Genomic DNA, 19,416 nt, shown 5'->3' on the forward strand with positions numbered 1-19,416 from the left:
GGAACTTAACTTAAGGATTTTTTTTAACACCAATTTATACCCATCTGGTCATGAAATCGTTTGATGTTTTCAGGGAAAGAGAAACTCGACCTATCACAAACGCAGTTCGCGGGCGAAACGGACGAGTTATCCTGCGATAACACGTCGCTTTGCGAGGAGGGCGTCGAGGCGGGCGAGGCGGGGGCGCGAGGCGAGGCCGAGGCGGACGTGGGCGAAAGCGAGGCGGAGGACTGTGAGACGTATGTGCTGACGGACAGGGCGCGAGCGAGGTGCTACGTGCTGGAGGATGCGCTCGCCTCCCGCCGGCATACCATCCTCGACCCCGCGCCGCGACTCGCTACAGTAAGTAAAAAAAAGGTTTTGTAATTATTAGTACTTCAAACCAGCTCGATAAAAAATGGTGGCCTAAAACAGTTTTTTTGTTTGGCGGCCGTTTTCCCCTCATTCATTCTTGGTAGAGTGGTCATGGTTATATATTACTGCGGCTCTTGCGACCTCTCTTCAGCGACTTGTTGGTGGCATCACGTGGAAACGTAGTTTGTTGTGGAACGGATTAAGTCCGTCCATAAGGTTGGGGAACGGCCGTGGACGAGTTGATGTACATTAATACGAGAAGGGATTCGAGGCGGGCGAGGTAGGGGTTCGAGGCGAGGCCGAGGCGAACGTAGGCGAGAGTGAGGCAGAGGATTGCGCGACCGGGACCGAACAGTGAGCACGCCCGGGAGTGAACCCGGGACCTTCTGACTAGGAGGTTGACGTTATTTCCATGCTTGTGTATAACAATTATCTATTTTTAAACTGCCGTAGAAATTCCGACACGAATTTTACACCTTTTTTTGATAAAGGTTCATTCTCTTCCCCTTTTTGATTACAGTCAAAACAGAGTCCCTCAGAAGTAGCAGAAGAAAGAGATAGAAGCTACCTGATCCTGGACACTATTCGGGATATGACGTGTACGGTCATTGACCGCACGCTGGCCCTAGACGAGGAATTCCTGCCTTTTGTGGAGAAGAGGTATCAGCCCGCGCCCGTTGAAGGGGAAAAGGTAATATATGTCATGACGTTATAGTAAAATAGATCTTACCATCCTTGTTTTAAGATTCAAGTTCGTTTATTCATTTACAGTGAGCATCTCAGGCGGACTGTTGGACTATTAAGCGCGAAATCCTAGATGTACCATCATACATTTAAACATAATATTAAAGGAAGGAAGGAGACTGGACTGACTGACAGACTGACTGATCTATCAACGCACAGTTCAAATGACTGGATGGATCGGGCTGGGCATGCAGATAGCTAGTACGTAGACATCCGCTAAGAAAGGATTTAAAAATGGGTAGAACTGAATATACGACCTTTAAATAAAGGAAGGCGTTTAGGTCCTTGACCTCATTTGTTGGGATAGGGATGATTAAATTAAACGACCTTTACATTTTTTTTTTATTATAAATATAATAATACTTTATTTTATCACAAATTATTTTTCTTAACCTTAACTTAATTTTTCTTAACAAAATTAAGTAGGTACACCTTAAATCATATAAATTACAGGATGAATTTTTACATGTTCGCATAGTATAAAACGAAGTAAATAGTAATCGTATAGTACGCGAAAGGTTGAGAATTGAGATGGCAATCGGGGTATGAAGCGGGGGGACGCCCTGCACGTCCACCCGCGCTATCCCACACCGGGTTAGCGCGGAGGCTGTGCGGGTGTGCGGGGCGTCCGAACTCCGATTGCCACTCGATCTGTCACATCAACATCTAAACAATATATAGAAGGAAAAGGTGACTGACTGACTGACTGATCTATCAACGCACAACACAAACTACTGGATGGATCTGGCTGTCATTTGGTAGCTAGACGTAGACATCCGCTAAGAAAGGATTTTTTTTTAATTCAACATCTATAAGTAAAATAATAGTTAGAAGTTTGTGTGGTGCAGGCGGATGAAGTCGCTGGCATAAGGAAGTAAATAATAATTGAATATTTTGTTTTAGGTCTCCGTAAGCGAAGAGCTAGGCAAATGGCGGGAAGTTGAAGGAAGCGGGTGGGTGGAGGGGGGTTGCGCGACGGGTGCCAACCCCCCGCGGTTATTGCGTGACGCAGTGGCCGCCGACCTGCGGGCCGACCTCTTCATCGATGAGGCGCTCACCGACAAAGGTGACTTCCTTTTCTAACTTATGGGTTTACTAGTGAGAGAGAAAGAGAGGGAATGTAGAAACATGTTGTCGATCGCCGCGACCGATTGCCTTCGTTCTAATAGAAAGCGATGCAATCGTAATCGCGATCGTAAGCGAAGAGCAAGGAAAATGGCAGGAAGATGAAGGAAGTGGAAAGATTGAAGGGGGCTGTGCGACAGGTGCCAACCCGTTACAAAGGTGACTGACTGACTGATTCAATAGGGGGGTAAAATAGGGGGTTGAAATCTGTGTAGTCCACGCTAACGAAGTGACTGGTTTATAATAAAATAGGTATTTAAATGAATGCAACTGTTTGTCGCAGCTGTGGATGACAATATGACTGCAGAGTTTCTCCGACGATACACTACCCTCTGCTATCTAATCTGTAAATGAAAACAAAGATATGGATTACTACTAATTGTGCCGTGTACAGACAACTTATGTTTTTCCTCTGCCGTACAGTTCTGGGTTCTAGCCTTGTTGAGCCCGACGACTTCACTCTAGACTTGACTAACTGTTCAGTAGAATTTACTTGATTATCTACAACTTGAGACAGCCAAATCTACTGAAATATATCACGTCGTATGTTCAAGTATATTATCTAACATAATATTATATCCTACTTTAATATTATAAACGCGAAAGTTTGTATGTATATTTGTAATATGTATGGATGTTTGTTACTCTTTTATGCAAAACTACTGGATGGATTTGGCTGAAATTTGTATTCGAGATATATAGATAATCCAGGGTGGATTAACACATAGGCTACGTTTTATGTCTGAAAATCAATGGGTTCCCACGGGATTTCAAAAAAACCGGCCAAGTACGAGTCAGATTCGCGCACTGAGGGTTCCGTACTCGGGTATTTTTTCCAACATTTTGCACGATAACACCACCACCACAAATTCGCGGTTTTCAGATTTATTCCTGTACTTGTGCTATAAGACTTACCTACCTACCAAATTTCATGATTCTAGATCAACGGGAAGTACCCTATAGGTTTCTTGACAGACACGACGGACAGACAGACAGACAACAAAGAGATCCTATAAAGGGTTCCGTTTTTCCTTTTGAGGTACGGAACCCTAAATCCCTGTATCCACGGGCTAGTTATATTATAATTATTATATCCGTTGTTGCAGCGCTGTGCCGGCAGCTGGTGCTGGTGAGCGTGCGCGCGGCACGCTCGTGACGCGTGACGTCACACCACACACATACATACACGCTCTATTTATTGTGCTGTACGCGCGTACTGTAACATAACGCCACTATACATAACATGTCTATACTATACTATATCATTACAACGTTACGTTCATTCATTCATTAAATAAATAAATATTCATATGTGATATCCTGAACTGTGCTTTCATTTTTACCCTCCCTTTTATTAAAATTAATATAGGCTTTGGCTTACAACAAATACCTGCTTATCGCTATCCCTCTTCGACTAACTAATTAGAGCGAAATAGCTGGACCTCAGTTGTATCCGACTTCTCGCTCTCCCTTGGCAGGATGCGATAAGTAGTTTGCTTCAAGTTCGTATTAGGAGTGTTATCACTCAAACTTAGAAGTTATTTAGTGCAATAAGATGCAATTTCAATTGCACGTCCGAGTATCGTGTTGCGTGTAATTTAGCACTAGATACGCTAACGGCAACGTACTGATGTTCAAAGGGCTGATTTTTCGATTGCTGGATAAACTTTAACTGATGAATTAATTCGTTATCGTTTTGGCAGATTTCTTTTATTATAACTGTCGAACCCTTAACTTACTCCATGAAAAGTTATTTGACTATTGAAAAATCTGGCCTTAGGACCTGTAAGAAAGTTGAAATACTTACGAAGATGAGTCCAATTGTGACTATTATCAAGTTGAGTTTGACGGACGCCGCAGCGTTGATGCGAACTTGCGGCGGCTCCCCGGACACCTGGACATTGTTATTGAATATATATTGCAATCTATGAAATAGTATAGCGCCTAGGGGGTAATACTACAGGGGATGGCTATTTGTGTATACCTGTAAAAATATTTAATATAAGTAAGTTCTTCCATTCCATTCAATCATTGGTATTTATTAGCTAACAGGTACAGGTTCCAGAGTTTTTTTTTAAACATTTAGTTTTATTTTAAATTATTAGTCTCCTAGAGGGTGTAGGGCTTTCCTGGCCCACACCGTACCTGCTGTTACCACGATGTCATCTGCCCAGCGTTTGGTTCTTCATTCGTACTTTTTTTTTTGGTTGACCGGGGGGGATCTTCTCAAGATACCTGGTCTCTTTGAGGAGAGATTGGCCTATGTGGGATTTCTACCCACTAAAACCCCCTCGATGGCCATCGTCAGCGCATATTTAGAGGCTCCGGGAACTCTTGCAGTGCTCTGACCTCATGCACTTTGCATGTAGGCACGACAGCTTGTGCAAGCAAGCTGTCCTGTCGTCCTTCGCCGGCCAGATCACCGCTCCAGCCACTTACCGTGCTATTAACCCACGTAGTAAACGCCGACACCCGAGTGTATACTCCAGGGAACAGCGGCTGCGCACACCCGAAACCCCAAGACACGACGCCCACCAGCACGTTGCCACGTATCAGCGGCCCGCCGCTATCGCCCTGACACGCATCCTTGCCTGGGGAAGCACAAAAACAAGTGCGTGCTACTGCGATTCTATCTAATAAACAAATTGAACAAACTGTATGTTATTTGGAATGTTGAATAATGATGTGGATATATGTGCATCCCAATTTATAACGAAATTGACTAAGTGCTTCTGAAGTTTCATCAGATCCCTGTCCAAGTAAGCACCGCTGAATTTCGCACAGATATAACTTGTATAGAGACGGCCGTTGGGCAACTACTTCAGTTTCGAAAGATAAAGTAAGTAGTTACTTATGTCTCGACTCTGGCAATTATATGGGTAGTGATTTTTTTTTTCACATTAAGTAGAAGCTATTATAAAAAATGCACAGGCCATCACATAAGCAGAAATCTGATCTTGAAATTGTGCAGAACCGACCGTTCCCAGAACGGTCGGTTCTGCACAATTTGGAAAAAATGCCGTCGCGTCTAATACGAAGTTATGGTGTCTGCGCTGTTTGTGCCTACATCACTTAGTTTACCTCCTACATCGATGAGACCGGCGCAGAGCATGTTGTCAGTGATGGGGTAGGGGTCGCCAGTTATCTCTTCCAGGTACCCATAGCGCACCTCGCACACTGATTGGTTCACCTTGTAGATTTGTACCTCATTCAGCACCGGGGATGCTTGCGCTATTGAAGCCTGTAAAGAATTACAACAACTTACTAATAAAAATTATAACTGACTGGATAAGCATTGAATTCGCTGAAGAATGCGAGAGGATGATGGTGAGAGAAAAATATATTCTGGGGTTTACGTTTGGGCTGTTGTCCTAGATCCACAGCACCAGTTTAGCAGGTGCTCTGGTTTGTTAACTTAATTCGCCACCTAGGGAGATCTTGGTCTGAGGATACCCTGTCACACATATCGGGGCTTACAGGCCAAGCTGACGTTACGACGGGTCACGGGTATTTAAACCTTGCATATTGAGCAATATGACACGATGTCACATTGTCCATCTATGACACATTATTATAGTCGCGTCATAGGTACTCATGTTGGTCCTGCCAGACAACAGTGATGACAAGTGTCACCAACCACCACCGCCAATGTCAAGTGTGGGTATGGACATGGTATGGACACCGTGCCCACTAAGCTGGACAATGTGACACGCGATGACAGCGATGTCACAGTGGCGTCATACTCACGTTAGTCCTGCCCCACCCAACAGTAGTGACTAGTGCGTAGTCCGCCAAGCGCACGTTAGGGACGGGTATGGACACCGTGCCCACTGAGCTGGACAATGTGACACGCGATGACAGCGTCATGACAGCGATGTCATTATCCCGGATTGGCGTGTTGTAAGACTGATGGACTATGACTTCAGATACCGAGTGTATCGTGCCACCTGGAAAATTAGTTGAACGATTTAATTTATCACTAATAAAAGAAAGGGATAGAAACTACATGTGGAAAGACTTAGCACGAAAGATGTAATTGTGATTTACTTATTGCTAGTTACATCTACTTAATTGCCATTGTTATGATTGGCTGGCATTCCTGATGCAACTGCATATTTATCCTACTGATTTATAAATGTGAAAGTGTGGATGTTTGGATGTTTGTTACTTCAATCGCGCAAAAACGGCTGAACGGATTTGGCTGAAAATTGGAATGGAGGATATTATCCTGGATTAGCACATAGGCTACTTTTTATCCCGGAAAATCAAAGAGTTCCCACAGGATTTCGGAAACCTAAATCCACGCGGACGAAGTCGCGGGCATCAGCTAGTAATTTATATAAATAGTGAAAGAGTGCTACCCAATAAGACGATATTGCATATTGGACGTATCGCAATCATAGATACCTATCATAGGTACCTATGATTTCAATCCTACCACTGAATCTTAGCCTGAGATCTATAGACCGCACTTTGACTTTGCTCAGAATAAAGACACTGTTAAAACGAGACAGCGTTAGGTATATACCGCTGGCATAAATCTGTCTTGTGTTAACTGAAACTTAAGTCTAAGCAAAGTCAAAGTGCGCACTATGGATTTCAACCTTAGATTAAGGAAGTTGGCGCCGCTTTGATTTATCGTTTTATCAAACTATGACGGCAGGTCATAAATCAAAATGAGTCTAATCATAACACTCACCCTTATTCAGATCCGTTGAGCCGACTCTGACACTGAAATACACGGGGCTGACTTGCTGACCGTTTCTGAAGGAAAAGATTTATTATATCTTTTATACTAATAATAATAATTAATAGGTAGAGTAGATAAATAATTACAAGAGAAATTACAAGATAAATAATCAAGATTGCTTAAAAAGGCTCTTTCATCATCATCATCATTATTAAGTATTTCACCCGGCGGACGTCCTTTGCTGAACATACAAAGCTTTTTCAAGAGAGCGCTAACACACCCGGTCCTAAGCCAATACTTTCCGCCACCCTTTTTCAGGGTTCCGAACCTCAAAAGGAAAAACGGAACCCTTACAGGATCACTTCGTTGTCTGTCTGTCTGTCTGTCTGTCCGTCGTGTCTGTCAAGAAACACGAAAGAAGAAGAAGTCTATTAAAATTGGTGAAAGCTTACGTGGCAATGACGTCCTTTGCTGAACATACTAAGCTTTTTCAAGAGAGCGCTAACACACTCGGTCCTAAGCCAGTACTTTCCGCCACCCTTTTTCAGGGTTCCGTACCTCAAAAGGAAAAACGGAACCCTTATAGGATCACTTCGTTGTCTGTCTGTCTGTCCGTCGTGTCTGTCAAGAAACACGAAAGAAGAAGTCTACATTAGCTCGCTGAGTTAATCAAATTGGTGAAAGCTTACGTGGCAATGAAGCAATGTGCGGCCGATAGCACGTGCCTGCGTGTGATCAGAGCGCCGCCGCAGGACAGCTGCGAATTGTACAGGATCTGCGGGACATTACACAAAAACCGGTCAAGTGCGAGTTAGACTAGCACGCGCAGGGTTCCGTACCATCGTACAAGGTATGACTAAACCCTTAATGTAGAAATCAGCAAGTTAATAACGGTCTGCGCCATCTATATGTGAATTAGTGAACTAAATTATTTGTGAACACATTTTTTTGTTTGATATATACCCAAAATTCACGGTTTTCGGATTTTTTACCTTTACTTATATGCTATAAAACCTAGCAGTAATTGCCTGCGACTCGCTTGATGTCATAGCTGCCCATGGTCTGCCAACTCTGTAGGTACTTTATGGTGCGAGGTCTCCATTCCAACACTTTGGGACTTCCATAACCTTGGGTTCCCAACCTAATTGTATCTAATAGAGATCTCGAAATCTAATTTCGTTTGCGAAAACTGAAAAACACGCACAAATCGCTTAAAGTTAGTAGGCACTGTAATCCTAATAAGTATTATAGGTACGTAAACTACGTATTTAAACCTGTTTTTTTTTTTCATAATATTAAGTAACCTAAGGGTCTCATAATAATTTTCGAGAGAGAAAGACTATAGCTGTACAAAGGCTTAACCTGCACAGCGAAGGGGTATTTCTCTATGGTGGTGGCGTTTCCACCTATTATTCTAGTGCTGGGATCCTCCACAGCGCTCGACAACTCTGACGTCTTGATAGCATCTTGTGCGTGTAATGCTGTAAAGTTATAATATTACATTTATGATTAACAAAAAATGGAAACAAAAAAAAACAGACTTTAAAAACCACTACCTATATTGTAAAAAATAATTTTTGTTTCTACATAGTTATAATATATTATGTACTTCTCTTCACTCGGGCGAGCTTCACGCTTTAGATTTCTACTTAGTTTCTTTTATTATGCTCCGGCCTCGTCCCATTGCTGACGGTCGCTGCCTGTGTGGATTGGCCCTAAGACTTGAGGCACCCTATAGCGCTGGGATGGAAAACGAGAAGAGAGAAACATAAGTCACTCTCATAGCTCGCTCATTTCTGAAGACTGTCTGGGCTGTCCCAATATCTCCTGCTAGCTCTTCTCCTAGCTGTTATCCCTTTGCTGTCAACACTAGTGACGCGTTGTTAAGTAATTAATCATTCATCATCATCATCATCAGCCTGTGGAAGTCCACTGTTGGACATAGGCCTTCCCTATAGAGCGCCACCTCACCCGGTCCTAAGCCTTCCTGATCCAGCCACTTCCCGCCAGCCGCTTTATATCGTCGGTCCATCGTGCTGGAGGGCGTCCCACACTTCGCTTGCTTAAACTTGTTTAATCAACCATTAATGACTAATTATACTCACTCGCGATAAATATCGATAACACACCGAGACGCCACATTTTCGCGATCAGCAATCTTCGACTGTCGATCGCGTTGTCTCTTATCGATAGATAACCAATCAATTGCATCACCCATCGATGGGGAGTAGCTATAGGTAGGTACACAACGTTTCCCTCTGCCAATGTATCGGACCACCGGGTCAAAAAATAAAAGAAGCTGCCGTCATAAATTCTTGATGTTTGTAAATTCTTCTTCCAAGTTAGCCCGTTGTGATATCACAATAAAAACACTAACTTGTATCTTTCGGCTTTGAGGTGAAGAGTTGCCACACTTGACGAAATTCAGTTATATAAACAATGCCATATTAACTCATCTTCAAACGGATATTTTAATGGCGAAGAGGTCTAAACGCGATAGCTCAACTAGGGAAGTCTTTCATTCAGACGTGAATGGATATGGGAACAAAAATCAACTGATGAAAGAATGTTTTAAAGACTTGAATATTTTGTTTGTCTTGAATTTTCTTCAGTCTTTGCTCAAGCATTGCAATTCAGTTGTGGGTTTTTGAGTCGTGTTCTGTAAATTAAGGACAAAGTGGCTCTAGGCCCAACGTTTTTTCTTGTTCAAAAGAACAAATATTTTTAGGCTGCGTTCTTGCCACCAACGCGCACATTCACTTATCAAATCACTCCTCACTTAATTTACTATGCTCATTCGATGCGAATACAAAACGCTTCTAGCTGGAGCCTGGAGGCCAAGCATAAATGAGAACCGAGGAAGCTGTATGTCAACGATAAGGCGTTAAGAGTTGGAAGTTGAAATTTATGTCTTCTTGTACTCGAGTTACTGAACTAACTTGAGTGATATATGATAACATATCAAACCTGAACCAATTCTATTGCATCTTCCCTAGATAAAGGCTCTTCAACTGATGATTCACATTAAACATTGTCCATTACAACATTGATAACAATGGCCTTTTTAATAAATTTATTGTAGGAGTATAGTTGGTATCAGCTGATTGATGTAGGTAAAACCCAAGCTTCTTGAATGCTCTGACGTTCTTTTGCTTGTGCAAAGCTTTTCACACGCCTGGGGTGTATCAAATCTCTAAATAAATAAACCCAACTTTTTAAGTCGTAGTCCTTGTTACTCTGTCGCTTTTATTTCTTCTTTGGTGGATGGATTTCAAGATATAATTAATTGCACGCGTAAAATGTAAAGGCACGCGACAGATCGAGATGGCAATCGGGGGGGGGGGGGGGGGGGACGCCCGGACACCCGCACTAACCCGGTGCGAGAAAGCGCGGGTGTGCGGGGCGTCTCCCCGTGATTGCCATCTAAACCTGTCGCATGCTATACATACTTTGTAACTCTTGTACTTATTAAAACTCTTGTACTTATTAAACTTTCCTATTAGAATAAAAATCACCTTTTTTTTCAAAAAATTGTGATTTTCATATTAGGCTGGTGGGGTAAAAGAAAAACCCAAAAGGAATTTTTGTGCCATATTTTATTTTTCCATAAACAAAACTCATTGCGCCATCGCAACAAACTCCTTACTTCTTAATAACAACATTAAACTACTACTTACATCTACTCGTATAATAAAATTGAGAACTATATAAAGATTCAAGACACAGATCCTTTGAAATGTATAGTTGTATAAATGTTACTTATACAATTACATATATGAAATACATTAGGAATGTATAGAAAATAGCGAGAGATAGATTTGTAATTTGTCTTATTAACAAACGTATTTATAAGCTCTTGATACTCTTGGTTGCAGTCAAACGAGACTTGATCAGAGCAAATTTAGAAAATATTTATTTCCAAATTATTGACCCTGCTAGAAATTAATACCCGTATTCACAAAGTTACTATGAGGTCTCATAGTGCGCTCGAACGCACAGTGTAGGCTCCACCAATCAGATGACTGTATCACGTCAATTTACAATGATCTGATTGGTAGAACCTACATTATGCGTTCGAGCGCACTGTGAGACCTCATTGATTGTGAATACGGCCGTAATTCTCGGACCTACAAACTTACCATTACCTCTGCGTCCTTCTTTAAAAGGGCTTTATCCGTTGATCCACCTTAAACAGCCATCCTAGGGTGTATATTCGGAAATGCGTGACCGTATAATCTACCCTGGACCAAAAATAATATATTACGCCCGAAGGTGGCATTTTAGGGTGAATATACGGAATAACCCCTCGAAAGAGTTACAAAACAATGTTTTACTTCACTTATCATATAAAAACGTTCATTAATAAGACATGACTTTAAACGTAGTAAAAATCTTTGATTATTACAAAATCCTAAGAGAAAATAGTAAATAAATTTTGGTCAGTCGCTGAAGTTTTAAATTCGTATTAGTTACAATATAAAATATAGAATAGACAATAGATTTTTGTAAAACACGTTTTCTTAAATACTTGTAAGTCGTATAATCTATGCCTGTTTATTTTGTACATTACCGATAAAACATACAATAATATTGAAGGTTAAAATAAATAATTGCTGAAGGAATGTAAAAATTAGTAACAAAGGAAAATTATAAACAATAATAAACAAAGGAAAGCATGAAGAATTTTCGAGAAATATAACAATAAAATTATAAAATTTGGAAAATAACATAACCGAATGACTTAAGTACATTATATATTAAAATCATCATAACCTAAATCCAACAGCAACTAACTACGTTATGATTATTAATTATCTATAGTAAAATATGTATATGAAATCCACTTTACAAACCGATTTGATTTCTTACAATTTTCTATTTTTAATAAGTAGATATAAAAGATTTCACTAACACATAAGTACAGTACAGATGACTTAAGACTTTCTAACTCGGATCAATTATTCCACTGGACGAAGCTTGTCGCTATTTAACTGTCAATGTTTAACAGACTAGTTAACTGGTCAAAACATTGCCTTATCTTATCGTTAACAATTACTGCGATTGTTATTTCGAAGATCGGTAAACATTGTCACATGTCATATTGATAAAAATCACATTTCATTTTATCATACAAGAAAGTTGACACGCATTTTGATATTTCTCTACATCCAGTGAAATTGTTGATCCGAACTTATAACTTTTAAAGTAAATAAACGTGAAAAGTGAAGTAAACCTGCCAAAGTATACACATTTTGGGTAAGACGAGACCTACAATATTAGTATACTTTAAAACATGGCCCGGTACTAGTCTAAGAAGTCATTGACTAGATGTACCTAAGACACCTACCTAAGACTTAAAGGATTGACATGAACGCACATGTGACGTTAGTTTACTTTAAAAGCTACACAAGCTCTGAAAATCTGAGTATTTATAAAATATCGATGTATATAGATAGGCCTATTCCATATTAGAAGAGCCTCGATAGCTCAACGGTTGACGAGCGAACTGAATTCCGAAAGATCGGCGGTTCAAGCCCCACCCGTTGGCACAAGCTTTACGCTTAATTGGAGGGGAAAGGCGAGTATTAGTCATGATTAGCATGGCTAATATTCTTTAAAAAAAATTAAATATTTCCATAAATATGCGTTTGAATTTTGGACGAATCGAATCGTATGAAATGTAATTCAATTTCTTTCCGAACTTATTCACAAGGTTTAACTATGTCCTACGATGGCATTTTTTTGTTATTAATTCTTATAATCAATCCAAAATTCAAATAAATCTAATTTTGATGATCAGATTGATTTTTATATGCATGTTTTTATCTATGGGGCCTATCTATTTAAATCGAAGAAAATTTAGTTTTTCTGTTTATCTATGACAAATAAAAACCTTAAAACTGTATTCAAAACCCTTAAAATCTATTGGTACTTATATAATGGCACTAAGTAGGTATTTCATTTAAAAATCCAATCAAAACCGTAATAAAATTTAAAATACTTAATAATAAAAATATATTTGATATTGTTCTAAAAAATAAAAGAGGAATAAGTTCAGAGAATAGATTTAAATTATTTATCTCCTAAGGTGTCCATTAGACGAATGGTTTGTTTTGCTGTCAGTTTGGCTGACTGACTGATACCTTCGTTGCTATGACGGGTTTACATGACAAATATTTGGCTGTTCCATCAATCAATTATGATTGACGAAATTTACTAATGCAGAATCTATCATTTAAACTCTAATGGACACCTAATATACAGGTTGATTTATTTACGATTTCACGAAAATTTTAATTTAAACAAAAAACTTTAGTCAGTAAATTGTCAGTAGATTTACACAGGTACAAAAAAGAGATTTTTTCCTATCTGCTTAAGTAAATGAATCAACCTGTATGTATCCAATACCTAAAATTAGATATAAACACCTAAGATGTCGAAGCTCTTATTAAGGGTATTAGGTCGTCCTATAAGTAGTAACAAATAATTCGTAATATCCCATACATTAAGATAGCTACAATTAAGTTCATATAATGAAGATTTTAGAAAGACAGGTTTTAACTGGAAAGGGTCTTTGTACTCACTATGAATAATTTTTACTAAGCGGTCAAATTAAGCTATACCCACTACCAATAAGTAGCTTACTTGCACTGTGTTAACACTTGCAGCAAGTCAACAAGACTTGACGGGGTTTCTAGGAATCGCAATATTTTATGATAATTTTACAAAAACAGGTTGGAAAATTGATAAGCAAGGACATTGTGAAAAAAAAAGAAACAATATAAGAAAATAATTTATCTTTTTTGAACTCGTTCATTACTAGCATTTTTTATAGAACATTTTTTTGATTTGTTTTTAATTTTTGATGATGTAAAGAGTTGGTTCCATAGTGAACGTTGTTTATAAAGTTGAGTACAGAGACCCCCTATCCGAAAAAACCTTGTATAACATGATATTTATAAAACACAAAAACCGTAAGACCTCTAATAAAGATTTTCATTAAAATTCGAAATTTCATCTAACTACAGTATACTAATAATATATAGGTATACTTTGAGCTATAAAATATTGCACTTACGAAATTACTAATTTTGGGGAGCGTTCGAGGTCTAATATGATTGTTAGTTAAACTGATTTGAACAGTAAGGTATAGAATTTCTTTTTTTTTTAGATAGCACTGATAGTTAGTTAGATGTCGGCCTCCTAGTCGACGGGGCTCTGGGGATCGATTCCAGACACACACCTCTACCTAACTTTTCGGAATTATGGTGAGTCTTAAATTAAAATATCACTTGCTTTAACGGCGAAGGAAACCATCGTGTGTGAAACCTACATGCTCCATAATAGTTTCAAATGTGTGTGAATTGCCAATCTGCTTTTGACCAGCGTTGCGAACTTTGGCCTAAGCCCTTCTCATTCTGAGAAGACTCGTTCTCAGTAGTGAGTCGGCGATGGGTTGATCATGATGAGATTTAAAATGTTTATCTTAACGTACTCTGTAAGCAACTTGAAACCTTATTTACGTTGCTACAGAGTTCAAAATGATAACGCTCCCAAACAACAACCACAAGTCTAAACTATCAACACTACGAAAACATTGTTCTTAGGAATAACAACAAAAATTATATTTTATTAAAGTTCTAATAATTCATTATTCTTCAAGTATTTTTAAAATACTAATAAATAATAATCATAGACAAAATTGCCTTACAATTTTATTAAAAAATATTTTTTATATTATTTATTGCTCACTTTTGGTTTTTAGTTTATTTTTTGTACAGCAAATGGCCGTAAGACTATCTACCGTACCAAATATTAATTATAAGTACTTGAATATAAATAATATATATATAATCGTAGCTTTAGTTTTAAGTAACGTAATTAATTATCACCACTATATCGTACAAGTTTAACAATTTCGACCATCAAAAGGAGTACAATTGTACCTACTTTTAATAAATGATTTTGACTTTGACTATAATATTTTTTAGACTACCATCAAATCGTATATCGTATATCGACTATCGACTTATACACGCAAAGAAGTTAATATAGCGGTCTCTCTATTACGTAATCCCATACAAATGGTAGAGGCAAAAATCTTAGTGGGTGTTAACGGTTTTGAGTCACCAACCAATCAGAAACATGTTTTCAAAAAAACCTTCGAAATTCAATTAGAAAATTCAATTTCATTTGTGATTGGTTGGTGACAAGATTTAATGACATATATACAAAAAATGGGAGATTTTCAAAACATGTAAACAAAGCGGAGTTTCAATTGCTATAAATAAATGCCAACCTTTCACTCTGCAAGTGTTCCAATGCTTAGGTGTAGATTGTTTTTGAAAGTAGGTATAAAAAACTTCTTTTTCAAAATTATATTTAGTTATTTTCTACTAGATACATCTAGAAACTTCTAAACAGTAAAATATTCACTATCAAATCCTTTACATCACATGATTACTACAGATCTATTCGAAGGTTTTAAATCGAAAATATGTCTATATGATATACGATTGTTATTCTATCCAAATATATTATTAGCTAAGTATACTTTTCTGAAATAATAGTGAATATTCGATTATACAAAAAAATATTTAATTAAAAAATCTCTTATCCATATCAATAAAACTTCTCGATCGGAATGTTCGTCAGGCCGAACACGTTTTTCGACGAAGTATTTCGAAACAATAATTTTCGTCGAACCCGAAGTAAAAAGCATCTATTGACTGGCTTTAAAACAATTCTGTATTCGATTCGCGATATGTATAAAGGTTTTTGAAAACGCCGTGGGAACTCTTTGATTTTCCGGATATAATAAGTAGCCTATATTGTCTACTATCTCTGTATCCGTAAAAATTAGTTAAACGGACATTCAACGAGGTAACGCAGCCAGCGTTCTGGGCACCCTGCCTCGTTACAGTGATTTGAATGATATTTTTGTTTTATAATTTTTATATTTAAGTATTTTTAATATTTGTGAAAATCTGTATTATGAATTATCTTACTTTCTGAATTAAACTTTTTCGGCTCTTACACATTAATCTAACTAGAAATTATGATGAAAATCTTTTATATTATATTTTGTTAAACGGATGGGCCGTGAAAAGCTAACAGACAGACAGACATACTTTCGCATTTATGTTATAGTATGGATTAGCATTGGCTGTTGTGGAACCGGCGGTGTAAGAATCTTCTTTTTCAGAATATTTTCTTCAGAAAAGGATAGCACTATTGTTAAACTTTTCAATTTAATTTAGATTTGAGTATAACCGAATACTTTTATAAATTGAAGTAAGATTCAGAATTTTATACGTATCTCGTTTAATCTTATACTTACGAATGTCGTAGCGACATCGTGTCTGAGCAAGAGTTTATGTTGTGCGTTCCTTAGCAGCTTATACCGTTAAAAAATATGTACAATTCGGCAAAGGTCGAGACTTCGTTCAGATGATTAAAGGGTGCCGTAATAACATCAAATAGTTATTAAAATAAAATAAAAATTGGATTAAAAAAGTATTAAATAATTATATTTAGTTAAGCGAATACTTGTAAGATTTGAAACGAAAAAATCGATTCTCACGGTTAAATATAAAATTATTTTGTACTTTTTAATCCATTTTTTAAGAACATAGGTAATTTTTTTAACTCAAATAATTATTTTTTTGAAAACTGAGCTTAAGTTAACTTTGGCGCCTTGTACAGAAACATATAATTTATGCTCGACTACCAAAAATTGGAACATATTGAATGTGAAATTGAATGGGATTTTCATCTGACTTGGCAAAAATACACAATAGACTATTTGACTAATTTTTGAAAATCGTTTTAAATTATTCTTTATTACATAGTAAGCACACTACACTTCACATTGTATGAACCTAGGTGAACTTGTTTACTAGCGTGTGACGTCACACGTGTCATGCGACCAGCGCCATTACAGAAATGTCGTTTTTGGCGCGATCTTAAAAACTTAACTTACACTTTGTCATTGATAAAAATATCAATGTAGTGTGTTTATTATTCAAGATAGAAATAAGTTTATTATTTTTAATTTTAGAATATTTCATATAATTTATATTTGACCTCTGTAATAATATGGGTACAATTTGCCTGAAAAAACGATTTTTTTAAATAATGTAATAAAGAATAACTTAAAATGATTTCCAAAAATTAGTCAAATAGCCTATTCTTGATGTTTTTTTATAAATAATGTTCAACTACAGTCAGGCTATAAAAGAGTCCAAAGTAAGAACTTATTAGTTTGTATATAGCAGGAGGTCCCCTCACGGTGGTAGATTCATTTGCATGGTCTGTAGATAGGTTGACGTGGAGTTGAGCAGACCGATGCGTTGCTTCTGCTTTCGTTGCTCGGTCATCTGTAAGAAAGCGGTTAGTTTTTATCATAATTTCAACTCATCGCTGGTCCACTACTTAATTAAGCCTGCGAGAAATTATCTCCTTTTAAGGACTGCTGTATTAGTTAGGTTAAGTTGGGAAATATAAGGCTATTTTATTAGGGTTCCGTACCTCAAAAGGAAAAACGGAACCCTTATAGGATCACTTTGTTGTCTGCATATCTGTCTGTCTGTGTATCTGTCAGTCCGTCCGTCGTATCTGACAAGAAACCTATAGGGTACTTCCCGTTGACCTAGAATCATGAAATTTGGCAGGTAGGTAGGTCTTATAGCACGAGTACAGGAATAAATCTGAAAACCGCGAATTTATGGTCACATCATTAAAAAAAAATTAAAATATGTTTCAATTTTCAAAGTAAGATAACTATACTAAATATTGATAAAAGATATTGAATAAAGATTTGAAGGTATCTATGTAAGGGACAACTGGAGCCGGATTTCCATATCCAATCGGTTCGAATTTTTTCGTTCTTGGTATTTCGACAACATACTAGTCGTTGGTGTGGTCCATGTCTAAAATCTTTACCATATTAATGAACACTGTCATGTAACGTTACCTGATCACGCAAATCAGTGAGCAAATCGGTGAGAACTCTGACGGCTCCCTGCGCCCGCTCGAGCTGCGCTTGCAAATTCCGCAACTCCAGCTCTCCGCCTTCACCTTGCCCGCCACCCATCAGCGATAGTGCCCTTAACCGCGGGAACCAGTCCAGGTTGTTACTCTGTAGAACACCATGGTATTAAAAGGGCTAGAATCCAGAGACGCAAAAACTCGTGCCAAAAAAGGAATCGAAAATCAGTGAGCAAGTCGGTGAGAACTCTGACGGCTCCCTGCGCCCGCTCGAGCTGCGCTTGCAAATTCCGCAACTCCAGCTCTCCGCGTTCACCTTGCCCGCCACCCATCAGCGATAGTGCCCTTAACCGCGGGAACCAGTCCAGGTTGTTACTCTGTAGAACATCATGGTATTAAAAGGGCTAGAATCCAGAGACGCAAAAACTCGTGCCAAAAAAGGAATCGAAAATCAGTGAGCAAGTCGGTGAGAACTCTGACGGCTCCCTGCGCCCGCTCGAGCTGCGCTTGCAAATTCCGCAACTCCAGCTCTCCGCCTTCACCTTGCCCGCCACCCATCAGCGATAGTGCCCTTAACCGCGGGAACCAGTCCAGGTTGTTACTCTGTAGAACATCATGGTATTAAAAGGGCTAGAATCCAGAGCCGTAAAAACTCGTGCCAAGAAATGAATCGAAAATGACGGCATTAATCATTTCTCTTTTTACTATATTGCAAAACGCCTGCAAACAAAACTAAAATGAAGTCAAAATCCACAATTGAAAACTAACTTTTAAGCAAACCTAGCACGCCTATTGTACGAACATCTTTTTTTAAATACATAATTGTAATATGTGTATGTAAATTTGGTGTACAATCAATATATCAGCCTGTTTGCGTCCACAGCTGGACATAGGCTTTCCCGAGAGCGCACGATCCTCCGCCTTCCTCATGCACCCACTTCCCGCTATCCTTTTAAGGTCATCAGTCCAATTGTTGCAATCTGTTGTTTTTTACATGGTTCATAATTTGACCTAAAATAGAGATATCTCAAGGGTCATAACTTTTAAATATAAGAGGAATTACCTTGATCATGGAATGCACGTAGCTTTCGGGGCCGGTGAACTCCGTGGGGTCCTTGACCCGCACTAGCACCATGAAGTAGAGGTAGTGCCACATGTTGTGTTCGCTCTTTATGTGCTCTTCAAAGGACACCTTCTTGTTGTCGAAGGCGGAGCGGTTCAACCCTAGAGTGAAAATATGTGGTAGATACATATCATATCATCAGTACGTAGGATAATATCGCAAGTATTTTGGATGAAACACATTAAATCGTTTAATGTATACCAAGAAAATGATGGGACCTAGAATAGAGCCTTGAGGAACACCCATTAGTAAGTCTGATGCAGATGACTTCACATTGTTTACACATACGATTACTATCACTTAGAGCAAATAAATAAATAATTTCATTTGATTTAGATAAGACGCAAGGAGGCTAAGCGCAGTGTTTTTGACTATGGGCTATGGCTACTAT

At 38.4% G+C, this 19,416-nt stretch overlaps 3 protein-coding genes across 11 annotated transcripts in view; 1 reads left to right on the forward strand and 2 right to left on the reverse strand.

Moving 5' to 3' along the window:
• The window catches only part of LOC123877422 (nuclear receptor coactivator 6), a 51,165-nt gene extending 47,617 nt beyond the window's left edge, over positions 1–3,548 (forward strand). For all 9 annotated transcript variants that reach the window (XM_045924185.1, XM_045924182.1, XM_045924184.1 and 6 more), the window contains 4 exons: positions 74–342; positions 875–1,045; positions 2,002–2,164; positions 3,330–3,548. In XM_045924185.1, the coding sequence (XP_045780141.1) occupies positions 74–342; positions 875–1,045; positions 2,002–2,164; positions 3,330–3,379 (653 nt within the window). In that variant the 3' untranslated portion in view covers positions 3,380–3,548. The remainder of the gene's footprint in view (positions 1–73; positions 343–874; positions 1,046–2,001; positions 2,165–3,329) is intronic.
• LOC123877440 (trypsin CFT-1-like) lies at positions 2,177–9,087 on the reverse strand. The gene is made up of 9 exons (XM_045924241.1): positions 9,019–9,087; positions 8,276–8,394; positions 7,603–7,688; positions 6,923–6,987; positions 5,971–6,170; positions 5,305–5,464; positions 4,663–4,814; positions 4,031–4,117; positions 2,177–2,567 (listed from the first exon to the last, which is right to left on the reverse strand). The coding sequence occupies exons 1-9, from the start codon at positions 9,053–9,055 to the stop codon at positions 2,559–2,561; spliced, it is 915 nt and encodes a 304-aa protein (XP_045780197.1). The 5' UTR covers positions 9,056–9,087; the 3' UTR covers positions 2,177–2,558.
• Positions 9,088–16,982: 7,895 nt separating this feature from the next.
• LOC123877448 (inositol 1,4,5-trisphosphate receptor) overlaps positions 16,983–19,416 on the reverse strand; it is a 67,346-nt gene continuing 64,912 nt past the window's right edge. The window contains exons 58-60 of the mRNA XM_045924249.1: positions 18,966–19,126; positions 17,889–18,053; positions 16,983–17,292 (exon numbers count right to left, since the gene is read on the reverse strand). Coding sequence (XP_045780205.1) covers positions 17,200–17,292; positions 17,889–18,053; positions 18,966–19,126 — 419 coding nt within the window. The 3' untranslated portion in view covers positions 16,983–17,199. The remainder of the gene's footprint in view (positions 17,293–17,888; positions 18,054–18,965; positions 19,127–19,416) is intronic.

This window comes from Maniola jurtina, chromosome 23 (assembly GCF_905333055.1).
Source record: "Maniola jurtina chromosome 23, ilManJurt1.1, whole genome shotgun sequence".
Taxonomy (NCBI): domain Eukaryota; kingdom Metazoa; phylum Arthropoda; class Insecta; order Lepidoptera; family Nymphalidae; genus Maniola; species Maniola jurtina.

Bases quoted from the DNA above. Each gene is read 5' to 3' on its own strand.
- LOC123877440 (XM_045924241.1), bottom strand. From the start codon at position 9,055: ATGTGGCGTCTCGGTGTGTTATCGATATTTATCGCGA. The intron at 6,171-6,922 runs GTGAGTGTTATG...CTAATTTTCCAG, and splicing joins CTCAACGGATCTGAATAAGG to GTGGCACGATACACTCGGTA. The intron at 4,118-4,662 runs GTAAGTGGCTGG...AACAATGTCCAG, and splicing joins CTACGTGGGTTAATAGCACG to GTGTCCGGGGAGCCGCCGCA.